Source organism: Dipodomys spectabilis, unplaced genomic scaffold, assembly GCF_019054845.1.
Source record: "Dipodomys spectabilis isolate Male_0828 unplaced genomic scaffold, ASM1905484v1 ptg000039l, whole genome shotgun sequence".
In the NCBI taxonomy this organism is placed as follows: Eukaryota; Metazoa; Chordata; class Mammalia; order Rodentia; family Heteromyidae; genus Dipodomys; species Dipodomys spectabilis.
The window spans coordinates 2,272,284-2,294,478 of NW_024870716.1; the positions used below are offsets into that span (position 1 = coordinate 2,272,284).

Below are 22,195 nucleotides of genomic sequence, written 5' to 3' on the forward strand. Positions count from 1 at the left end.
GGGAGCGACCGGAGGACCCCCCCCTTCCCGCTTGTGGTTGGCGGGGGCAGTGCCTCCGTCCCAGATTGTGTGTGTGTGGGGGGGGGAGTGGAGAACCTGGGGCCGTTTTTGCGCCCCGCCCGATCAGGCCACTGGGCACACTGAGGGCGGGGGACGGGCAGCATGGCTGTCGGTGGGGCGGGGTGGGGGGGCGCGTCTGGTCCCGGCAGGTGCGGGCAGTGGCCCGGGCCGGGCGGGCTCCGGGGGCGGGGTCTCAGGTTACGGCCCCGCGGGGGGCTTGGGGGCGGCCCGCGGTTTGGGCGAGTTGGCCGGCCTGGGATGAGCAGGGCGCATATAACGGGAGCGGCTAGCTCAGAGGACGCAGAGCGCTGCTGGGCTGCCGGGTCTCCCGCTTCCTCCTCCTGCTCCGAGGGCCTCCTGCATGAGGGCGCGGTAGAGACCCGGACCCGCGCCGTGCTCTTGCCGCCCTCGCTGCGCTTCGCCCGGGCCACGGCTCTGCCAGGCCCCGCGGTGAACCATGATCCGCCTCGGGGCTCCCCGATCGCTGGTGCTGCTGACGCTGCTGGTCGCCGCTGTCCTTCGGTGTCAGGGCCAGGATATCCGTAAGTCGCCCACTCCCCTCGCCTGCCCCCCTCCGGCGCATCCTTCCTCCTCTTCTTCCTTCTTCTCCCCAGCTTGCTCGGCTCCCGTAGCCTGGCTCCCAGAGTCGCAGCGCAGAGACTTAGCTGCAGGGTCTGCTTTACCCACGCGAGTTCTGCGAATGCGGGGCTTGGGTCCCAGCGTCCTTCCTGCAGGTTGCTTCTGGAATCATCTAGGGTGCTGAGCAGGAATATTGAACTTGCAAAGTGTCGGATCCGAGAGGTTTGCGCACCGACATAAACGCACATTGTTTTTCCTCCCCCCACCCCGCCCCGACCAGCTTTGATAATTAGGCGCACAAACGCACAACTCGGCTTGCCCAAGTATTCAGAGCTCAGCAAAACAGGTCATGGCCCTCGGAGACGTCTCGGAGAGTAAATGCCACAGGGATGTCTTGCAGCTTCATCCCGGGGATGGGGGTGGAGGTCAGAGGCTGCGGGGATCAAAGTGGGGGAGGGAGTTAGGCCTTTTGTCTTAACTCTTGACACTGGTGGGCTGAAATCTAAGGCCACAAAGAAAAGCTCCCAAGAGGCGCTGCAGGACTTCAGCGCCTTCTTGAGTTCCCTCCCCCTCCTGTCTGGCCCTGGAGTAAGGTGCACCCTCACTTCTGCTGGAGCCTGTAGAAATTTCCCATTAGAGCAGAGACCATCGGAAAGGTGAAAACGTCCCAACTAGACCTGCCCTGAATGCGTCGGCCAAATAGCACTCCTTCTCTGAAGTGTCTTCCCCCACCTCTCCTCCCCTCCCATGGTACTACAATGAGTTACTTCTGTAAGTTTCAAGATTTCACCGAACCACCAGATTCTCTCTCTCTCTCTCTCTCTCTCTCTCTCTCTCTCTCTCTCTAGCAGGAAAAGGGAACAGAAGAGTCGATTTGCTGTAACTATTTCATGGGAATCTAGACTATAGAACAGCAGTTTCACAGTCTGGTCCAAGGGCTTTTCAGACCGCACCTTTTCACCTCCTCTTTTGGTAAAGTGCACCCGTCTGGGATTACATTCAGGACAAAATGAAGCCTGGAAAGTGTATTAGGTAGGGAGCATTTTTTTCCACGTGTTTGGGCACGTTTCCGAAGGCTAAGATTCCAGCCCCGTCTTTGTATGGTACAGATTGTAAATCAATCGCAGGTGAAACTTGGCGGGGGGGTGGGAATGGGGACTCGAGGTCCTTCTGCCTTAGAAAGTGTGGGCCTGCCACCAGGCTGTCTCTAGAGCTGGTCTGGAAGGCAGAAGGCCCAGGCGGGCTTTCTGTTCATTACCCTGCTGACCCCGATGGGGGCAGGGCTGCAGCTCCGAGCGCACCGGCTACCCGGCGGGGGCCGGAGACGGGCTGCGCCATCCAAGGAAGCGCACTAAGGGAGTTGTGTTCTCTGGCCTGTGAGTTCGGACTGACTATATTTTGGAGGGAAAATTTTCAAGTACACCCCCCCGCACCCCAAAGCTGTCTCTTTGAGTGAGTAGTGGAATTAGCTGGAGGACCAAAATAATGTACTCCAATTCTCCAGCTGCTATTAGAGCGCTTGCTCAAGTGTCAGGGAGCTCTCACTACTGCATCCTTCTTGGCTAGGGGTGAATTCCACAGCTTTGGGGGCCCCAGGTCTTTCACTTGCCGCCCCACCCTCCTCCTCGACTTTGCGCCCCGGTTCATCCGATTCCATAGACGTAACCACCCCCCAAATCCCCGCCTCTGGTCAGTGGACTCAAAGATCTGACGCGAAAGAGGTGGGGGGGGGGGTTCAGGCTGCGTGGACCTCAGGAATGTCAGAAACCTGGAGTCCGCCACTCCTCTCCTCCCCATCTTTCCACGAGTTTGAGAAACTCTTGGCCCACATCTTTGACCCACATCTGCATTTCGCAGCCCTCGCCTCCGAAAGTGCCCCTGGCTGATGAGGGTGGGGGGGGGGGGGGAACCTCAATCCTCCTTTGTTTGCGTTGGGAGATTGGCAGCGATGGCTTCCAGATGGGGTTGAAATCCTGCCCGTATTTATTTAAACGGGCTCCTAGCGGAGACCTGTGAATCGAGCTCTGTATGCGCTCTAGAAAAGCCCCATTCATGAGAGGCGAGGTCCGGTGGGTTCCCCCGGACTCGCTGACACCCTCTCCCACAATGCGCCCCCACCCCCACCCCGTGCCCGCCAGCCGCTACCTCCCGGGCTCCAGCCCCGTGCGAAGCGGCGACGAAGCAAAAACAGTTCCCCGAAAGAGGTAGCTTTTTAATTGGCATTGCCACAAAGAGTCGCTTATACAGCACGGCGGTAATGGGGAAACCGGATCGGGCGCGCCAGGATGCTATCTGCAGCCCTTCTCCTGCGCCAGGCCGGTGGGGGGGCTGGCCTCCCGGTCCGCACCGTGGGGATCTACTTACGGTGCAGGCTCCTCTCTGGGGGCAGTCATTTAATCCCTGTGTGTGTGTGTGTGTGTGTGTGTGTGTGTGTGTGCCGGTCCTGAGGCTTGAACTCAAGGCTAGCGCCCGACCACTTGAGCTACAGCTCCATTTCTGGCATTCTGATGATTAATTGGAGATCAGAGTATCAATGGAGTTTTCCTGCCCAGGCTGGCTGGGAACTACGATCCTTAGATGTCAGCCTCCTAAGTAACTAGGATTACAGAGGCGTGAGCCTGTGCCCGGCTTAATCGCACTTATTTTATTATTTTCTTTTTATTTATTTTTTACTCTTCCTCTGTCTGCGGATGAACGGTGTCCAGAACCACAGCTAAAAATCCGCCAGCAGAGCTCACACGCAGCAAGGCGGGGCCCCGCCCCTGCGCCCCGCGCATCCTCGGGCCTGTCGAAAGAAATCCGATCCACTTTCGCCGTGCAGCCTCCCCCCTTCCCCCACCACCTCGACAACTCCCAGCTTCTTCCCTGGGCTCTCTTGGGTGAGGGTAGGCTCTTCCCAAGTCCACCCTGGACACCGTGAACTCACGCCCCCCTCCCCTCTCCGCACCCCCCCCCCCCTCCGTTTCCTCACGGCCTGCATTCCACACCTCCAGCAATTTTGGCAGTGGGTGTGTTTCAGTAGCTTCGATATTTTCCCTGGGACCCCCCCTCCCCATCCCACCCCTCCATATACATCTTCCCCGTGATTCAAGACTACATGGATTCCTTCTAGTGAAAAAAGAAAAAAGGAAAGGAAAAACACCAAAAGGTTTATCTTTAGATTTTTCGCTCTCCTTAAAGAGCAATGGGGCAGGCCCGTTTTCTGTCCACGCCCACCGAGTCTGCTGCTCTGCTATTATTCATCTCCTACTGTTGCCGTTGCTTTGGGGATTTTGATGAGAAAAACAGCACTGGGCGCTCCCTAGCACGTGGTCCGGACTCTTCAGCCCTTGGCGCTCTGAGAAGCGCCCTTGTCAGCACAGGTTTCATCTGTAGCAGGAATTCCAGACAGCATGGCGCTGTGGAGAGGGACCAGTCCCTGCTTTCCCTAAGTCTGCATTCTTGGAGGCCAGGCCTGGACTGGTCAATCTGAGTTCTGATCAGGCATTAAGGCCTCCTGTCTTCCAAATTAGGGTGCTGTCCACAGATGGAGGCTGGGCCTCTCCAGGGAAGGATACAACTGGAGCCCAGCACTTAGAATCTTTTGCCCCAGTTTGGCTCTGGAGTTATTTATCCACCGCCCCCCCACCCCCAAGTGTGTTGTTTGAATGGGTCTGCCCTTTCCCTGGTTGGTCCTAGTCCTGATATACAGAATGAGAAAAGATCCTAATTCTAGTTGCTTCTCAGTTCACTGCCCCTCCTCATTCTATCTTCATTTTCTGAAACCTGGCTGTGAATGGATTCTAATGGTTGTGGGTAGAATTTTCAGCATTTTCTCTGAATGTTAGCTGATAATTGTATTTAGCAAATCTCATAATTCCTAGAAGAAAGTAGAATGACCTCTCTGCTCTTGGGCTACTGTATTTCCCCATCCCCCTCCCTCCCTTCTTCTCTTCCCTTCCCTCTTTCTTTTTTCTTCCTTCTCTCTCTCTCTCCTTTCTTTCCTTCCTCCCTTCTTCCTCTCTCTCTCTCTCTCTCTCTCTCTCTCTCTCTCTCTCTCTCTCTCTCTCTCTCTCCTTCTTTCAGGGCCTGGCACAGACTAAGTAACTAATCTATCACTGAACTACATCCCAAGCTCAGGTCTTCTTTTCTTTCCATTCCTGGTCAGAGTCTTATCTCCTCCCACTCACCTTCCAACTTGCTGTCTCTCACAATAGATCTTTCCCCTACTAAATGGATGCAGAGGATGAAGTCCTGTAACTCTGCTTCACTTTAGGGGTAGTGGAGTGGTCTAGAATTTTCACTGGTGAATAGACTGTCAGGCACATAATAAATATAGTGGAATACAAAGAAGAATGAATGATGTTTCAGAAAAAATAACTTCTATGTTCCATCTTTCCTGTGTGACCCAAGTCCCCATCCATCAGCATTTGAATTATGTCAAGTTGACTTCAACCTCTTTTTCTTTCTCTCTGGCTCCTGCCTGGCCTGTCCTTCACTCTCTGCTGCTCCTGCTCCACTGGGTGCAGAGGAGGCTGGCAGCTGTTTGCAGGGCAGGCAGAGGTATAATGATAAAGATGTATGGAAGCCCGAGACCTGCCGGATCTGTGTCTGTGACAATGGGACTGTCCTCTGCGACGACATAATCTGTGAAGACGCGAAAGACTGCCTCCACCCTGAAATCCCCTTCGGAGAGTGCTGCCCCATCTGCCCAGCTGACCTCGCCACTGCCAGTGGTCGTAATTTATTTATTTCTTGTTCAACATAAATAAATTACTCGCAGTTGCAGCAAATACCCTCACATGGATGATGGTCACCTCGGCAAAGCAGAGGGGCTGGTTATCCATGGGATTCCAGCAGCCAGGGCAGGAAGGAAAGGCCACTTCTCATGTGCAGGTTAAAACTCACTGAGACTGGGACATTGTAAGAGGCATTCCCTAGCTCATACCTCCAAAAGATGCTTCCAGCACACAGGATAGATAGGTTCAAGTCTACAGGAGTATTTACTCCGAGATCATCTCTGAAAATTACTAAAGCCACACTGGAAATCAAATGCTCTGTTTTGGCCAAATCATGAGTTAATTTCTCCGCTGTCACGTACACCTGGTCTTCTTCATGGACGACCTTCAGGTGTACATATGGTCCTCAGTGTGGAGAAAGTTCTGTTAGTGAGACAGGAATCAGAGGGGGTCAGGTTTACTCCTGGAGGGATGGGACACTGGTGGCATTTTCTCATGGTTTTTGCCTTTCTGGGAATTGGCTACCAATTAAGAAGCAAGTTATCAAAGTATATTACATGTATGATTGAAAGTGGCATGAAGAAAGCCCTATATACAATTATATATACAATGTAACATATGCCACAAAAGGAAGGTAGGAAGGAAGGGGGGGGGGAAGCAAGTTTGCTGAAATAGACAGACTCTAGGAGTTCACGTAGTGAAGGCTGGGTGAGAGCCCCACTTGCCTGAGCTTTGCTGGGTAGTTAACTCCCCACCAGAACCAGTGCTGGTTATGTGTGCAGGTGAGCCCCTCCTTAGCTCTCAAACAGAGGTCCTGACTCTCTGCAGAGATGGTAGCCCTCCCTGTTCCCTTTCTGTTTAACTTTGAGAAGATAGTTGAAAAGAGAAGTGAGAAGTTGCCTTTCCTAAACACTTCTGGAACACTGGCACCTTTGTGCAGACTCTCAGTTCATTTCTGAGGGGCCCATGCCAGGGAAGTGTGGACCGCCTGGCCTGTAGGAGTTTGCTGCTGGGTGGGGGAGGGGCTTGCTGTCTGTGATGCTTATGGTAACTCCTATGTACTGCTGTTTCTTGTGCTTGCTTCAAGGAGATGCTGCCCTAATGTAAGACTTCCTAAGCTCCTAATTCTTCCTCGGGGAGGGCTTTGGGTAGGGGGAGAGCTGCTGACTTCTGGGGGGGGGGGTGCACACACTATATCTTCTATATTGCTGGTTTCCTTCTTGAGGTCTTTATTTTCCCTTGTCTGGCCCTCCATTTATTCTTATGCCTTCTGCCTTCCTTTTGAATAACAAAATCTGGGGCCACCTCCATCCATTCCTTACTGGGTCCTCAATAACTTCAGAACAGCTATCACCTTCCTACCCCCAGCAGAGGGGGGGTGGTCAGTGGAATAATAGTAAATGTTTTATTCCTTCCTTGGCTGTATCTTTTATCCATCTTCGGCATCTGATCTTTTCTATTTTTTACCCCCCTTACAGGGCAACCAGGACCAAAGGTAAGGGACCTTTTATCTTTCCTTTCTATTTTCTTCTTCAGAAGTAGTGTGATGTGGCTGTGGCTGGTGGCTGTTTCTTAAAGAGACCAGAGGAGGTCTGTGGCAGTGGGCACTTCCACACTGGGGCTGCTGGACAGGGTTTTGTGCTTGGGAATGAATGGGTTTCTTCAGTCTAATCCTGTGAATGTGTCATATTTCAGGGACAGAAAGGAGAACCTGGAGACATCAAGGATGTAAGTACAAATTGTTCTCTCCCAATATGTATCTACATTTCCTGGGCATACCCTCTAATAGCGAACCCCTGAATCTCCTTCACAGATCATAGGACCTAAAGGACCTCCTGGACCTCAGGTAAGAAAGAGAGGAATCCCCTTCTCTGTCTTCTTTTACTGTATCCAAGTTACTGCTCTATAGACTCCCGGACACACTGTCATCTCACCATTGTCATTCACCTTCAGGGACCTGTAGGTGAACAAGGACCCAGAGGTGATCGTGGTGACAAAGGAGAAAAAGTGAGTAGAGATCAATGTTGCTTGACCTCAGTGAACTTCCCAGGTCCCACACGGCCCAACCATGTGCCTGGCTACTTCGTAAGAATTGCCCAGGCACAGAAACAAGGCACAGTGCTGCACTCTGACGATGCCTTTTTCTCTTTCCGCTAAGGGTCCACCTGGACCTCGTGGCAGAGATGGAGAGCCTGGAACCCCTGGAAATCCTGGTCCCCCTGGCCCTCCAGGCCCTCCTGGTCCCCCTGGCCTTGGTGGGGTAAGTGTCCTTACTTCCCCCTTTCTTCTGGTTGTCCTTCCAAAAATGTGGCTTCTAAATTGCTACTTGCATTTACCTGGCTGACTCCCTAGGCTGTCACCAGTGTGTACATAGCCGGTCTGTGGACTTCGCCCCCAGGCCTAAAATTGGGTAGAATCACATATTAAGACTGTTGTGTTAAGGGATGATTTTTTTCTAAAAACTCACTGGGTTCTGTAAAGAAAGTTTTCAGTTACCTGGTTTCTTGGCATCTGTACCCTGTGGTTGACTCTTGCAGATGGGTGTAGGGACTTGGGGAGGGGATGACTGGTCACTTGTGTTTCTCTGAAAGAAGAGTGACCACTGTCCTCTGGAGACATTTATTCTTGGTCCTTGCCAAGTACATTCCAAGCAACTATTCATTCTTATGAAAGAGCCCCACTGAGTGAAGGTGTGTGGCTAGTCGTGTTTGGAATCAAACCAGTCAATAAATTATATGCTTGCTCAGTTCTTGCAGGTTGGCCATTTGGTGTTTGCTATGTTTTAAATTCTTAAACTTAAGTAGGCTTACAGCCGCCTACTACATCTCTTATTAAATTATTTCAAGACTGTTGGCATTAGTCCTTTGTTGAAGAGTAGTCTTAGAGAACAAAGAACACCTTTAATAGTGAGGTTTTAGTTATGGTTCTCCACATATTAGGTAATATGTAATATTTTAGATTACAAAAATAATTAGGTAGAAGCCAGGCACTAGTAGATCATGCCTGTAATCCTAGCTACTTAAGAGGCTGAGATATGAGAACTGAAGTTCAAAGCCAGCCCAGGCAGGAAAGTCCAAGAGACACCTCAAATTAAAAAAAAAAAGCAATGCTACGGCTTAGCAGTAGAGTGCTAGCTAGTCTTAAGCAGAAAAAGCTAAGGTACAATACTCAAGGCCCTGACTTCGGGTTCCAGTACCAGCAAACACACAAAAAAGTATGCTTCTCCAAATAACTCTTCATCTTTCAGGGAAATGACTCTTAGGTCTCTTTGGTAATTTTGATCAATGCCTGCTTAGTCTCTAATAGTAAGAGACCATAGAGGAGAGTTCTTTCTCTCCAGATCTAGATTCCTAGCAAGGAGAGGGGACTGATGACTTCTGTTTCCTCATGTTGTTGGGTCAATTTGCAGAACTTTGCTGCCCAGATGGCTGGAGCATTTGATGAGAAGGCTGGTGGCGCCCAGATGGGAGTAATGCAAGGTCCAATGGTAAGAAAAGACCCCAGTGCTTTGCAGCCAACATGGCAGAAAGTGACCCTTAGCAGAGCCAGAAAAATCTGACAACCTCTGTTTAGCAGATAATTGCTTAGAGCAGCAATTTGCCTTCAGTTATGTAACCTTTCCATTTAGTTAACCCAAAGCATTTGGGTTTTAATGGTGATGGATGCCAGTTTTAATGATGCTCTGGAGTGACTTAAAGAATGAGGATGGAGAGATGCATAGAGCTGATGTGCTAGAAGGCTGATCACTGTTACTCTTGGAATGAGAACTGAAGAATGTAGACAGCAGCTACTGTTCCCCAGCATCCACCAGGCTTCCAGCAGGAAATCTCAGCCCTGCAGCTCCGACTTGGCACAAGCTAAATGAAACTCAGACTTTAGTAAACATGGCTGTAGTCCAGAAGAAAGCAAGGCCAGCCTCGCTGTCTAAATGGCGCCTATAAATCAAAATAGATGGTTGTGTGAGGAGTGGGAAATGAGAGGGAGCGGCCATAGTGGGCCCCCTGCCCACAAAGTATCTCCTTTGTCCTTTGTCTGGGCTTGGGGTTGGAAGACAGTGGTACCCAGGAGGCTGCTGATAAAGCATGTCCAGTAAAATTCTCATCTTCTGTTCCAATGCAGGGCCCTATGGGACCTCGAGGACCCCCAGGTCCTGCTGGTGCTCCTGTAAGTACTGGGACTTTTATTCTTCTCAGTGTTACAGACACGTCAAATCCTCTACACCTTAGCACAGTTTATAGGCTCAACCTGATATCCTCACTTGACTTTTTTTAGGGCCCTCAAGGATTTCAAGGCAATCCCGGTGAACCTGGCGAACCTGGTGTCTCTGTAAGTACCTGTAGATCTACTTGTCTTTTTTTTTTGGGGGGGGGGAGGGCTCTGATGACAACCCCCCCCCAACCCCCCCCCCTGCTTTCAGCTACTTTCTCCTCTTAGGCTCTGCCAGTTCTTTCCCACAGTCAGGTAACTCAAAGGATATTCAGATGTCACTCTTTAGCTATGGAACAACTCTGGCAGAGAGCCCAAAGTGACAGGACTACCAAGGAACTCTCTCTGAGAGCTGCCCCAGCCTGCTCTGTGTGCCATCTTCCACTATGATCCGAGTCGTGCCTTTGATCTGATCTTTCCATCTTTCTTCTTATCATAACATTGGCTTCCAAAATGACTGCCCCTGAGTTTTGTCTACTGTTAGGTATCTCTTCCATCGATCTCTTAAGTTCTCTTCCTTTATTTGTAGGGTCCTATGGGTCCCCGTGGTCCTCCTGGCCCCCCTGGAAAACCTGGTGACGACGTAAGTATGCCTGAGTAGTCAAGGAGAAGCTACTTCATTGGAAAGGACCTGGAGAGGGAGTTTGGTGAGGTGGAGGTTAGTGGGTCATGGGGAGGCCCCAGGGTGAAGGCCCACAATATGCTCACTTCTGACTAATCTCGCCAGTTCCCTGGGGACTATTTTGGGCCCAATGAGAAGAATAAGGAAAACATCATTGGCTCCAGGAAGGGAAATGGAGAAATGAGAGAAGAGGGAGGGGGGGAACCCCCACAAAGGCAGAAAGATATAGTGAAGGAAAAACAAAGAAAAAAATCATTTCACAAACGCCTCCAACATGATCTCAATTGCAAATGAGTTAGAGAAAGCTCAGTCTGAGTCAGGATGTCTATGGAGGATGCAAACGAAGTGGAGAGATAGAAGCTGGCTCTCTCAAGCAGTTGGCATGAATCGCATCAGACATTCAAGTCTCTCAAGGTCAAGGACATGCTAACCCAGTCTTCAGAGCCCAGGAAAGGACAGAAAAGCCTGTCAGAGTCTGTGAGGACCAAGGAGCTTGCAAATGAATAAACTGTGACCCATGAGAAGGCATTCAGGGAGGTTCATTCATTCAGAAGGCATTCATCTATAGGAGATGCCCAGGATGGGTAGGCAGGTAGGGAAAGACATGGAGGACCAGGGGAGACATCAGTTCTAAAGCAGGCAGGCCAACTGTGTTAATTTATCTTTTGAGGAAAATTAAGTATCTCTCTCTCCTTCCAGGGTGAAGCTGGAAAACCTGGAAAATCTGGTGAAAGAGGCCTTCCTGGCCCTCAGGTAAAGCTCTACTTTTCCTAGCCACAAACATCTTACCCAGACTCAGCTCATCCTGTTCAATTAGGTCAGTTTAAAACCAAGTACTTCCGGGAGCCGGTGGCTCATGTCTGTAATCCTAGCTACTCAGGAGGCCAGGATCTGAAGGTCATGGTTCAAAGCCAGCTTGAACAGGATAGTTCATGAGACTCCTATCTCCAGTTAGCCAACAAATAGCCAAAAGTGGAGCTGCTGCTCAAGTATAAGGGGTTAGTCTTGAGCAAAAGAGCTAAGTGATAGCCCCCAGGCCCTGAGTTCAAGCCCAAGCATTCTCTCTCTCTCTCTCTGATACACACACACACACACACACACACACACACACACACACGTACTGATGGTGCCTAAGAGTCTTATGCATTTATGCTTAGGATCATGTTTGTGAAAGCATGTGATAGGACCTGGGTTTGGCTTGATGAGGATCCGGGAACCAGGATGCATTCCCCTTGCTGGTGGCTCCAGTGGGCTGGCTCTGCAGGGTTTCCATGCAACAGTTACCCCATTCTACTCTAGTCCTGAGTGTCTCCCCTTTGGATTGCAGGGTGCTCGAGGCTTCCCAGGAACCCCAGGCCTTCCTGGTGTCAAAGGTCACAGAGTAAGTATGATGGGTGAGAGCTTTGGAGGGCAGGGGCTGTCTGGGGGCGAGGAAGCATTTAAGGGCATGTAGATTCCTTTCTGTTTGGGTCCCTCAACATGTGATTGAATACTTTCTCTTGTTCCTTAGGGCTACCCAGGCCTAGATGGAGCTAAAGGAGAAGCTGGTGCTCCAGGTGTGAAGGTAAGGATTGCCACGCACATGGTGATAGAGGATGGGGATCATGGGGTGCTGCAGGATTGATAGGGGTAGGATACTGGGACATCCTTGTTTGCAAACACCCAGACAGCAGGTCCCAGAGTTTGCGGAATTGTCCCTCCCAGAAGTAAAGTTGGACTGTGTCAGTACTAGCTGAATGACCCCCAATTTCCAGTGGCTTCTTTGAGAGATGTCTAGAGACTAGAGTCCAGAACATTGACCTGTGCCTCTTTCCTCTGCCTCCCTTTGTCCCCCTCTCCCCCAGGGTGAAAGTGGCTCTCCTGGTGAGAATGGTTCTCCAGGCCCAATGGTGAGTATGAATGCTACCTGCGTACAGAAAGGCCAGCAGACATGTTATGTTCCTGACACCTGGAGGAAAGATGCACTCCTAACATTAAAGCTCCCTTCCTGCAGAGCACATATTCAATTTAATCAATTTGATCTGATGATGAGCAAAAACAGCATGTAGGAGGAGATGGGTGACTTAAGATTTTTACCAGCTTTTCCTTGGATTAGGAAATAGTCACACGCTTAAGCATGCTTTCGTTTTTTAAAAGTTCTCAACATTTGGGAGAGCTCTTCCATCGTAAGACACAAGCTGTGCCTGCAACAAGGTTCCCCAGAGGTAGCAAGGGAGCACACACGGGTTCTGCCTGGAAGAAAACTGTATGCTTTGTCATTGAGTGTGGTGGCTGGGCCAGGAAGGAAGCACCATAAGGAGTTGCTTGTCTTTGCTTCCTGGGTGTGGCCGTCTTACCTTCTGCATCCAGGAAGGACTTTAGGTAGAAGTCATCACAGAGAGCACTGTTAAAGCAACTCACACTTTGGGCTGTGCTGGTGTGTATTCCAGGGTCCCCGAGGCTTGCCTGGTGAGAGAGGACGGACCGGCCCTGCTGGTGCTGCGGTAAGTCATCTGCAAATCAGATGTCACCAGATGCCCATATATTAGGCTAGTTCTAGTCTCCTTTCCAGTTTACAGAAGAGGAAATAGCAGCACAAAAAGTTAACTAGCTTCACACAAATGGTACTTTGCAGCCTCTGACTCTGCTGACTTCTAGTTAATAAAGAAAATTACAAGTGAGGGGACTGGCAGGCAGTAGAGGACCCAGATGCCCCATGGAGGTGGTTAGCTTGGATCCTTTGGCAATAGAGAGGTCTTGTAGGTGCTTGGCCAGGTAAGTGATGTGATAAAAGGCCTATTTTAGCAAGATTATGCCTTGTCTTGCTTCCAAACCCAGCCACCAAAGCTCAGAGCCCTTCCTGCCTTACATCCTTTCAGGGCTGGCCAAGCTAAATTAATTTCATTCCGTGGTACTGCTTTTAGACCATGCATCTCTTTGGCAGAGATTTCCCCATGTAGCAGATTAGTGAAATAACAAGCAGACTTTGTCTCTCATTTGTCAGCCAGTGTGGCCCAAGTGCCTTGCTTCAGGGTTACTTTATATGAGAGGAGGATGAGAGTGCATTGGGTCTGCCAAGAAACATTGCATTTTTGTGGATTAGCCTGGTGCTGGCCTGGGGCAAGGCAGCTCTCTTCTGCACATGCCCAGCCCTGGATCTCTGCAGGCCAATCCCTGGGGAGAAGATGCTCTCAGGGCCTTCCCAGGAACACAGTTTCTGGAAGCAGCCAGGCCAGCATAGAAAGGCTACAAGGAATACTGGAGTGTGGTTCCTCTGTCATTTCTTCAGTTAAGTCTTGTCTTGCTTTCCCGCTGATTGCTAATCTGGAGAATCTCAGTCAGGACAAATGGACCTCAGCCAGGTGATAGACTGAACTCCTATAAGGCATTTCTCCTTTGCTCAAGAGGGGCAGAAACCAGTAGTCAGGGCTCAGCTGGGGAAAAGTCCCTTCCTAGTCTAGCTGTGTCCAGACTGATGGCTTCCTAGATCCTATGGGGTCCCTGGAAGAGGATCTAGGGGATGCTCACCACAAACAGAAGGAAGTCTCAAAGCATAAGCCCCATTGAGAAGGAACTGGCAATATTTCCTTGCTCTGTCTCCCAGTCAAGCCTCCCAGGCCTGAGCAAGCTCTCAGGTGTAGCTCTTGGACCATAGCTGGGGCCTTATGATCCCTCAGGGAACTGCTTTCTGACGCAGTGGGAGGAAAATGCAAGTTTTTTTTTCTCCTTAAGAGTAGCTTATCTGAGCCAGAGCACAGAGACAAAATGATGGAGATCTTAGCTCAGCCTTAACCATGAAGGATAACAAGGCCCATGTATAGTCAACTAATGCTGGAGTTGGACTGTTTCTGAACTATTATTTCATTTGCCATTCATCCAGTTCAAAATCTCAGTGATAATGCAGCCTTAAAGTTAGGGCTATTTGAGGTCTCAACTGAAGTTTGAGAAATGATGGCATTGTTGGGAAATTACCTAAGCTTTGTTAACCAGGAGAGCTAGCCCATTGACCACCTACCTGCACAGATGACACAAGGGCTTGTACAGTGGACTGTCCTGCAGCTTATACCTTGTCCTTTCCCTAGTCCAGGGATACCTGGCACAGTGTCCTCTACGGCGGTGGGGGTGGGGGTTGCAGTGGGACATCTGGACCTGTAAATGCCTCTCACATTGTTTGCTTATTTTTCTCTTTGCTTACAGGGTGCCCGGGGCAATGACGGCCAGCCAGGCCCTGCTGGGCCTCCGGTAAGTACATTGCATCCACTGCAGTCATTTGTTCAGCCTTGTTAAGCAAGCCACACAGTCTTTCCACCATCCTTGACGCAGCTGTAGCAACTGCCCCAACTGGAAGGGAGGAAGGGGAAGGATGTTCCATGCCCTTATCCTTAACCAGCTTTGTAGCTTTGCCTTTTTTTTTTTTTTAAGCCAACACCCTTTGAAACAGTCATTTTGAGAAGGGAAATCAAAGAAATGTCCATTCTCACCTGATCCTGTTGGGTACCAGTGGCTCACACCTGTCATCCTAGCTAATTCACGAGGTTGAGATCTGAGGATGATGGTTCAAAACCAGCCCGGGCAGGAGAGTTTGTCAGACTCATTTCCAATTAACTAGTAAAAAGCTGGAAGTGGAGGTGTAGCTCACTTGGTACAGTGCCTGCCTTGAGAGCAAAAATGCTTAGGTCCTGAGTTCAAGTCCCAGTACATCCATTCTCACCATGTGTATAAAAGTTAGACACTTTCTTTGCCTTGCAATGAGAAACAAAGCAAGGCATCTTTCTGGAGTTCCTTCAGCAGGCAATGGCAGGGGGCAGGCAGGCAGTCTATGTCCAGGGACTACTAGCCATAATGGACATAGAGCAAAATAAGGAAGGAGTGAGGGGTGGGAGTGTCTTCTTTGGAGGGACTGGAGAGATTCTACCTGGATACAACATCCACCTCTGTACCTCTTCTTCTCTCCAGGGTCCTGTCGGTCCTGCTGGTGGTCCTGGCTTTCCTGGCGCTCCTGGTGCTAAGGTGTGTGCCCTGCTTATCAAGTTGGGAAGTCTTAGAGGGTTGGGAAGCTCCTGATCTCTTTGCTAGGAGCTTCCCTTCCTGGGGCAGTCTCCCATCTCTTGTGGTCCCCCACTCATTTCACTGAGACTCTGTTGAAACAAGGAAGAAAAACTGGCTTTCCCAGATTCCCCAGCTGGCTATAAAATGGCGGTGATAGAGGCTGGAGGCCCCATGATAGTGTCAGAGTGGGGGAAGGTGACCGAAGACAAGACCTCAGAGGCAGCAGAAGACAGGGAGGGAAGGGAAGAAGAATCTAAAAGTGAGGCAGACCCAGGAGGAGCAGGGGGGAAATGGGTTGGGGAAGAAGGGCATGGGGGGAGGGGACAGAACAAGGAGATAGTTCCTTGTTTCCCTCTGTCCCCCTCTATGTTTCTGCTTCACTTGGGGAACTGGGCTCTTCCAAGCCTTTCGAATGGAGTTCTTCAAGGATTAATAGAGGCCAGTGGGAGGCCAGCCAGTTCAGGGAAAAGGCCCCTTAGCCCAGGAGGGATTCCAGTGTCCCTGAAAATGAATAAGGAGCCTCCATGTGTCACTGGCATCAGGTTGCTTTTCCCCTCCTGGGGGTTTCTATGGCAACCAGACAGTGTCTGAGGCCCCCTGGGAGCCGGGTGAAGGAGACCCATTGTGAAGAGGGACAGCGGAAGGTGAGGGGGCCTGACCTTTAGAAAATAATAATTTACAAAAGTGAAGCAAGAATGTTGAGAAGAAACCTGAGGAGGCTCTGCCCTCTCTCCAGGTCAGTAGCCCTTCCCCTGGGATTCCATGAGAGAACCAGAGTCTGCAAGTTGTAACTTTCAGGAAAAATTTAAAAAAATAAAATAAAAATGAGAAAGCAGAAGCAATTTTTGCAAGGTGCGGCCAGAGACCACAGTTAAAGTAGTGAAAAGTAGAATGAGGGTACTTGTCCTAGCTTGCTCTGCTCTGACCTTCTGGTACTTCAAATACACTTAAGCCCAGTGCCTGGGGGCAACACTGATGGCCCAGGGGTCAGGCCAAAGCAAAGCAGAGGCTGTGAGCTGTGGGCAGGAAGCCAAAAGCCAGGTGACTGGGCATTCACCTTTGCCAGCCTCTGTTCCCCCAGTGTATCGAAAAATAGGCCAGGAGCTGGTGGCTTATGCCTATAATCCTAGCTATTCAAGTAGCTGAAATCTGAGGATCATATTCAAAGCCAGCTCAGGCGGGAAGGTCTGTAAGACTCTTATCTCCAATTAAGCACCAGAGAAAAAGCAGAAATAGAACTGTGGCTTAAGTGGTAAAGTGCCAGCTTTGAGGAAAAAAAAGCACCCAATTCTTGAGTTCAAGACCCAGTATAGGCACAAGAGAAAGAAAGAAAGCAAAGCAAGCAAGCAAGCAAGAAGAAAAGAAAGAAAGAAAGAAAGAAAGAAAGAAAGAAAGAAAGAAAGAAAGAAAGAAAGAAAGAAAGAAAGAAAGAAAGAAAGAGAGAGAGAGGAAGGAAGAAAGGAAGAAAGGAAAGGAGGAAAGGAGGAAAGGAAGGAAGGAAAGAAGAAGGAAGAAAGGGGAAGAAAGGAAAGAAGGAAGGAAGGAGGGAAGGAAAGCAAGAGGGGAGGGAGGGAAGGACAGAGGAAGAGAGGAAAGAAAAAGAAAATAGGAGGAGGCAGGAGAGACAGTGGTAACTGCTGATGTCGTCTAGCCCATCTGTCCATTATCTTATGGCTTCATGTTTCAAATCCAACTCAGACTTTTCTGCTAAGTTCTGGCGGAGCCAACTGACTGCTCATTGCTAAAACTAAGCAGGCCACTGTACAATTGTGTGTGCAGACAAGGTGGAAAGAGAGAAGACAGGAGTGGGAGCCCCATAGGTGAACAACCCATGCTCACTTTCAGCTGTAGGAGCATATGCAGAGCCATCCACGCAGCTGGCCCTTTAAGACGTGTGGCTTCCCTCCTCCCCCTCCCCCTACCTCATCCTCCTGCTCTCTTTCCAGGGTGAAGCTGGCCCCACAGGTGCCCGGGGTCCTGAAGGTGCTCAAGGTCCTCGAGGTGAACCTGGCAACCCTGGGTCCCCTGGGCCTGCTGGTGCTTCTGTAAGTGAAGCTCTTTTTAGGCCTGGGAGGATGTGGGATCTGAGGTCTGTGATCTTGGCCTTTCTGGATAACATGCATCCCCAGTCATTTTTAGTTTGGCTCAATGACCTCCCTCTGCCCTCTAGACATGTCTCCTTTGATTCCCTGCTTCTCCTTGAAGCATGCTGCAGGAACATCCCTAAAATGGATGGCACTTGTCTCCCAGCTCCTGGACTGGGGTCTGGAGGGCTGAGAGGGGGTTGCAGATTATTGATGGCTGCTTATTACAATGATTTCCGCCCCCCCTTCCCCATCTTCTTGTTCAGGGTAACCCTGGAACAGATGGTATTCCTGGAGCCAAAGGATCTGCTGTAAGTGCTGCCCCTGGGCTTTTTCCTCAGGTGAGCTCAGTCCCTCCTTGCCCTGGTCTCCTCTTCTGATGCTCCTCCCTTCTGCTTACGCTGGCAGGGTGCTCCTGGGATTGCTGGCGCTCCTGGCTTCCCTGGACCTCGTGGTCCTCCTGGCCCTCAAGGTGCAACTGGTCCTCTGGGCCCCAAAGGTCAGACGGTAAGAGCCTAAAGAAAACTCTAGAGCTCCAGCTACATTCCTGTAGTCAGACACCCCCCCCTCCCAGTGCCCCTCCTTAAGTTCTCTTGCCCTGATTCACCCAGTGTGCTCTGAGGATATCTCTAACAGGGCTGCTGGAGGTGGGCAGGCCCAGGATGAGCCCCTGTCTCTCTTTCACCTAGGGTGAGCCTGGTATTGCTGGCTTCAAGGGTGAGCAAGGCCCCAAAGGAGAACCTGTGAGTATTTACCCTGCCGACTCTTATCTCTCCTTGGTCTGTTTGAGGGCACAGAGTATCCCTCAGCCCAGATCATCCTCCAATGCAGGCCCTCTCCCATTGTACCTAAGAGGAGGAAGCTTAAAGGGACTGCTAGGACCAGAGAGGGCTGCTCCCAGATGGTTTCGTTTCTATTATTTTGCACCATTTTTCTCTCTCTCTCTTGGGCCCTATCTGCTCTTTCATGGCTGATCCTGCTGTGGTCTTCTCTTTTACTCAGGCCTCTAGTCCTGCGTTCAGGAGACAGTGTTTTCCCCAGGGCCAGGTAAAGACTCACTAATGTCTTTCTTTGGGTTCATCCTTAGGGTGCTGCTGGCCCCCAAGGAGCCCCAGGTCCTGCTGGTGAAGAAGGCAAACGAGGTGCCCGTGGAGAGCCTGGTGGTGCTGGGCCCATTGGTCCCCCTGGAGAAAGAGTAAGTAGACAAGGAGCCACTCCACTCAAGTGCAGTCCTATGGCTCTGTGGTCTTGCCAAGGTTTTTCTGGCCAGGATTCTCCTCACTTCTCCATCCACTATCAGGAGCATAGCTAGGATCCTAGTCTCTCTAGATGATGCAAAGCAGTGAACAGAATGATGGAGGCAGGGCCTAAGAAATTAATGGCTCTGAATCTCCCAGGCTGCAGCTGCTGCGCCATGGAGATTATAGCTGGTGGGTAGATGGAATTGACTCCTGAATGCTGGTTGGGGCTCTTTCCAGGCCTGGTTCTGTGAGGAGCCATTACCACTCACTGAATCCTTCCCCCTTCTCCTCCAGGGTGCTCCTGGCAACCGAGGTTTCCCAGGTCAGGATGGTCTGGCTGGTCCCAAGGTGAGTGGGAAAAAAAATGGGAATGAGCCTCCTTGCATTCCTGGTTAGAGGACATCCCATTGACTTCCTGTTTCCTGTGATACAGGGAGCCCCTGGAGAGCGAGGTCCCAGTGGTCTTGCTGGCCCCAAGGGAGCCAATGGTGACCCTGGCCGTCCTGGAGAACCTGGCCTTCCTGGGGCCCGGGTAAGTAGAGAGGCTGCTAATTACTCTTGGCCTCAGATTCTGAGAAGATACTCAGACCCTTCCCACCAGCTCCCTTCCTACAATCTGTGCTGCGAAGATGGTGCACCTGTTCCTGAAGCCACCCTCTTTTTTTCTCCCACACAAAGGGTCTCACTGGCCGCCCTGGTGATGCTGGTCCTCAAGGCAAAATTGGTCCTTCTGTAAGTCCCTCATCCCAGGGATGTTGGGAGGGTAGGTGGGTGATATCTTTGGGGAGGTGGTGGGAAGAGAGACAGGAGTTTGGGTGAAGGCACTCGGGAGTTGTGTGAATTTTAAGATAGTGGATTCTGGAGCCAGGTACATCTTGGGCGGTTCTTGCAAACTGGGAAAATGCCACCCTCTTGTGCACTTGAGCATCTCCTAGGAAGAAAGGCAATGCAGTCTCAGGGTGGACTGTCTGGGCTTAGCAGTGTCTTGTAACATAATGACCTATGTGTGTGGTGTCCGCTATTAGTGACAGCCTTGGTCAGTCCTAGATGACCAAGGAATGTAGTCAAGAAGGTCCATGTTCTGAGCACGGCATCTTCTCTTTCAGGGAACTCCTGGTGAAGATGGTCGCCCTGGACCTCCGGGTCCTCAGGGAGCTCGTGGGCAGCCAGGTGTCATGGGCTTCCCTGGCCCCAAAGGTGCCAATGTAAGTGATTATTCTCTCTTCTGGTTCTTTTCTACGTGGTACTATGCCCTTCTTTGCTCCTGGAGGAAAAGGCTGGATCTAGAACAGGGATGAATGAGATTTCTGTGCCATGAGTAGCTCCAGCCTTCATGTCCTAAGGGAGTACATATAATCTGGGGACACCCAGGGCTCACTAGAGCCTTGGGCTACCACAGACATACGATTGTACCTTGAGGCACTATTTGGTGGCTTGGTTGCTTTTAAACACAAGAGAGGCTGATTGATACTTGACTGCCCCAAGCCTCAGTCTCTCAGTCTGCTCTACCTCTCATTCAGCCTTCCATCTCATCATCTTTTTGTCTTTTCTCTAGGGTGAGGCTGGTAAAGCTGGTGAGAAGGGACTGCCTGGTGCTCCTGGTCTTAGAGTAAGTACCCTTCCCCACAGATCACCCATGACTTGGTGTGGGCTGGATGTCTCCAGGAGACATAGGATGGCCTTTCTCACTATGGTCCTTGGATCCTTGGTTAGCAGGAGTCGATTTTCATGGCTGAGCCCATGTTAGGCTGGTCCCTTTGCCATCTACCCAGGGAGCCTCTGGCGGCTATGGAGCAGCAGGAAGGGGATCTGGGGGGCAAGCTGAGGGAAAATATCATTGATGGCAGGGCAAATAGGAGGGTGGAAATGGAGCTCACTAGAGGTCTGGAAATCCTGTGTACAGAAGTGCATCTGCCAGGAACTGTGGGACTGAAAAAAGAATGTTCCGTCATCACATCACCCTTTCCTCTGCCTCTAGGGTCTTCCTGGTAAAGATGGCGAGACAGGTGCTGCAGGACCTCCTGGCCCCGCTGTAAGTACTGCCTGGCCTCCCTGGGTTGGCCCTGTGGGCAGGGTTGGTAGAGTCAGGGAACCTCAGCCCATCTAGTAAGGGAGCTAACAGACATGGATTTGGGCTGATCTAGGATACCAGAGTCATCCCATGCTGAAATAGGGTGTTCCTGGAGATGGTGGGGACCCGCCCTGGTGGGTTGATGGGAACAGGCACACACACTCATACACAGTGCAGGCATCTGTCCTGTCTGGCTTGCTGACCATAGAGGCGCTTACAGATGTGGTCCACAGGTTCTCTGGAGCAGTGGCTCAGCTCACCCCCTCCTCCCCCTTTTTCCCCCCTCTGCAGGGACCTGCTGGTGAACGAGGCGAACAGGGTGCTCCTGGGCCATCTGGGTTCCAGGTAAGGTGTCCCGATCAAGCTCTCTATCCAGTCCCTTACCGTGCTCACAGCTCTCTGGCAGCAACAGGCACCATGGGTGGAGGTTCACTACTTTTCCCTTTTTCTTTTACTTTTGGTACTTGGGTTAGAACTTGAAGCTTTGAGCTTGCTAGGCAAGCTTTCTAGCTTTGAGCCATGGCTTCAGCCCTCCTTTCTTTCCTTCCATCCTTCCTTCCTTCCTTCCTTCCGTCCTTCCTTCCTTCTGTCCTTCCTTCCTTTCTTTCTTTCTTCCTTTTTCCATCCTTTCTTTCTTCCTTTCTTTTTTCTTTTCCCTCCCTCCCTCCCTCCCTCCTTCCCTTCCTCCCTCCCTCCCTTCCTCCCTTCCTTCCTTCCTTCCTCCCTCTCTCTCTCTCTCTTTCTTTCTTTCTTTCTTTCTTCTCTTTCTCTGATACTTGCATTTGAACTGAGGGTTCACCACTCTCATGGGACATCTCCCTCTGATGAGCTTTCCCTGGCTGCCATGGCTGCCTCCTTTAGGTGTATCTGTTCTGTGCTTCACTAGAGGCTGGGGAAGCACCCTCACCCCTTTGCTAACACATATCACTTTGGATTCCAGGGACTTCCAGGCCCTCCTGGTCCCCCAGGTGAAGGTGGCAAACCAGGTGACCAGGTGAGCACCAGATTTTTTGAACATGGAACCTTTTTGGCTGGCATCGAGGAGACGAGGGCAAGGGGGCACCTAGACCCACGTGTGGCATTGGAGTGTCCTTCATCTGTCTCAGTTCTCCACAGAAGACAGTCTGAGCTCATCTCTCCCTGGGGGAAATGCTCAACCCTTGCTGAAGGGGGAAGGCTATTCCAGCATCTGGGACATGCAGCTTTCATTCTTACATCCATCTTTGTCTTCTAGGGTATTCCTGGTGAAGCTGGAGCCCCAGGCCTTGTGGGTCCCAGGGTGAGTATCTTACTGGCCATTGCTGGGGGGAGGTCCTGGGGCCTTGCTCCCCTCCCTGTCTCCCTGGCCTCCTCTCAATTACTATTGCCTGATCGCTCCTTGGTGATCTTTGCTACAGGGTGAACGAGGTTTCCCAGGTGAACGCGGCTCTCCCGGTGCCCAGGGCCTTCAAGGTTCCCGTGGTCTCCCTGGCACTCCTGGCACTGATGGTCCCAAAGTAAGTGAGGCGGGTTGTTCTCAAAAGGTCTTTCTGGATAGTTCTGGGAGACCCTGAAGGCAAAGGGAGGAGGCTCAAGAGGGATGAAGT

The 22,195-nt window shown here is 51.0% G+C and overlaps 1 protein-coding gene across 2 annotated transcripts in view; it reads left to right on the plus strand.

The window, feature by feature from the left end:
• Positions 1-517: 517 nt before the first annotated feature.
• The window catches only part of Col2a1 (collagen type II alpha 1 chain), a 33,441-nt gene continuing 11,763 nt past the window's right edge, over positions 518-22,195 (plus strand). The window contains exons 1-33 of one of the 2 annotated variants that reach the window (XM_042677643.1): positions 518-602; positions 5,148-5,354; positions 6,836-6,852; positions 7,053-7,085; positions 7,171-7,203; positions 7,311-7,364; positions 7,516-7,617; positions 8,767-8,844; positions 9,477-9,521; positions 9,630-9,683; positions 10,093-10,146; positions 10,885-10,938; positions 11,513-11,566; positions 11,696-11,749; positions 12,030-12,074; positions 12,615-12,668; positions 14,362-14,406; positions 15,121-15,174; positions 17,160-17,258; positions 17,564-17,608; positions 17,706-17,804; positions 17,987-18,040; positions 18,385-18,492; positions 18,833-18,886; positions 18,972-19,070; positions 19,217-19,270; positions 19,645-19,743; positions 20,094-20,147; positions 20,517-20,570; positions 20,901-20,954; positions 21,550-21,603; positions 21,844-21,888; positions 22,007-22,105. In XM_042677643.1, coding sequence (XP_042533577.1) covers positions 518-602; positions 5,148-5,354; positions 6,836-6,852; positions 7,053-7,085; positions 7,171-7,203; positions 7,311-7,364; positions 7,516-7,617; positions 8,767-8,844; positions 9,477-9,521; positions 9,630-9,683; positions 10,093-10,146; positions 10,885-10,938; positions 11,513-11,566; positions 11,696-11,749; positions 12,030-12,074; positions 12,615-12,668; positions 14,362-14,406; positions 15,121-15,174; positions 17,160-17,258; positions 17,564-17,608; positions 17,706-17,804; positions 17,987-18,040; positions 18,385-18,492; positions 18,833-18,886; positions 18,972-19,070; positions 19,217-19,270; positions 19,645-19,743; positions 20,094-20,147; positions 20,517-20,570; positions 20,901-20,954; positions 21,550-21,603; positions 21,844-21,888; positions 22,007-22,105 — 2,193 coding nt within the window. The remainder of the gene's footprint in view (positions 603-5,147; positions 5,355-6,835; positions 6,853-7,052; positions 7,086-7,170; positions 7,204-7,310; positions 7,365-7,515; positions 7,618-8,766; positions 8,845-9,476; positions 9,522-9,629; positions 9,684-10,092; positions 10,147-10,884; positions 10,939-11,512; positions 11,567-11,695; positions 11,750-12,029; positions 12,075-12,614; positions 12,669-14,361; positions 14,407-15,120; positions 15,175-17,159; positions 17,259-17,563; positions 17,609-17,705; positions 17,805-17,986; positions 18,041-18,384; positions 18,493-18,832; positions 18,887-18,971; positions 19,071-19,216; positions 19,271-19,644; positions 19,744-20,093; positions 20,148-20,516; positions 20,571-20,900; positions 20,955-21,549; positions 21,604-21,843; positions 21,889-22,006; positions 22,106-22,195) is intronic. The other variant, XM_042677644.1, reaches the window with a different exon arrangement.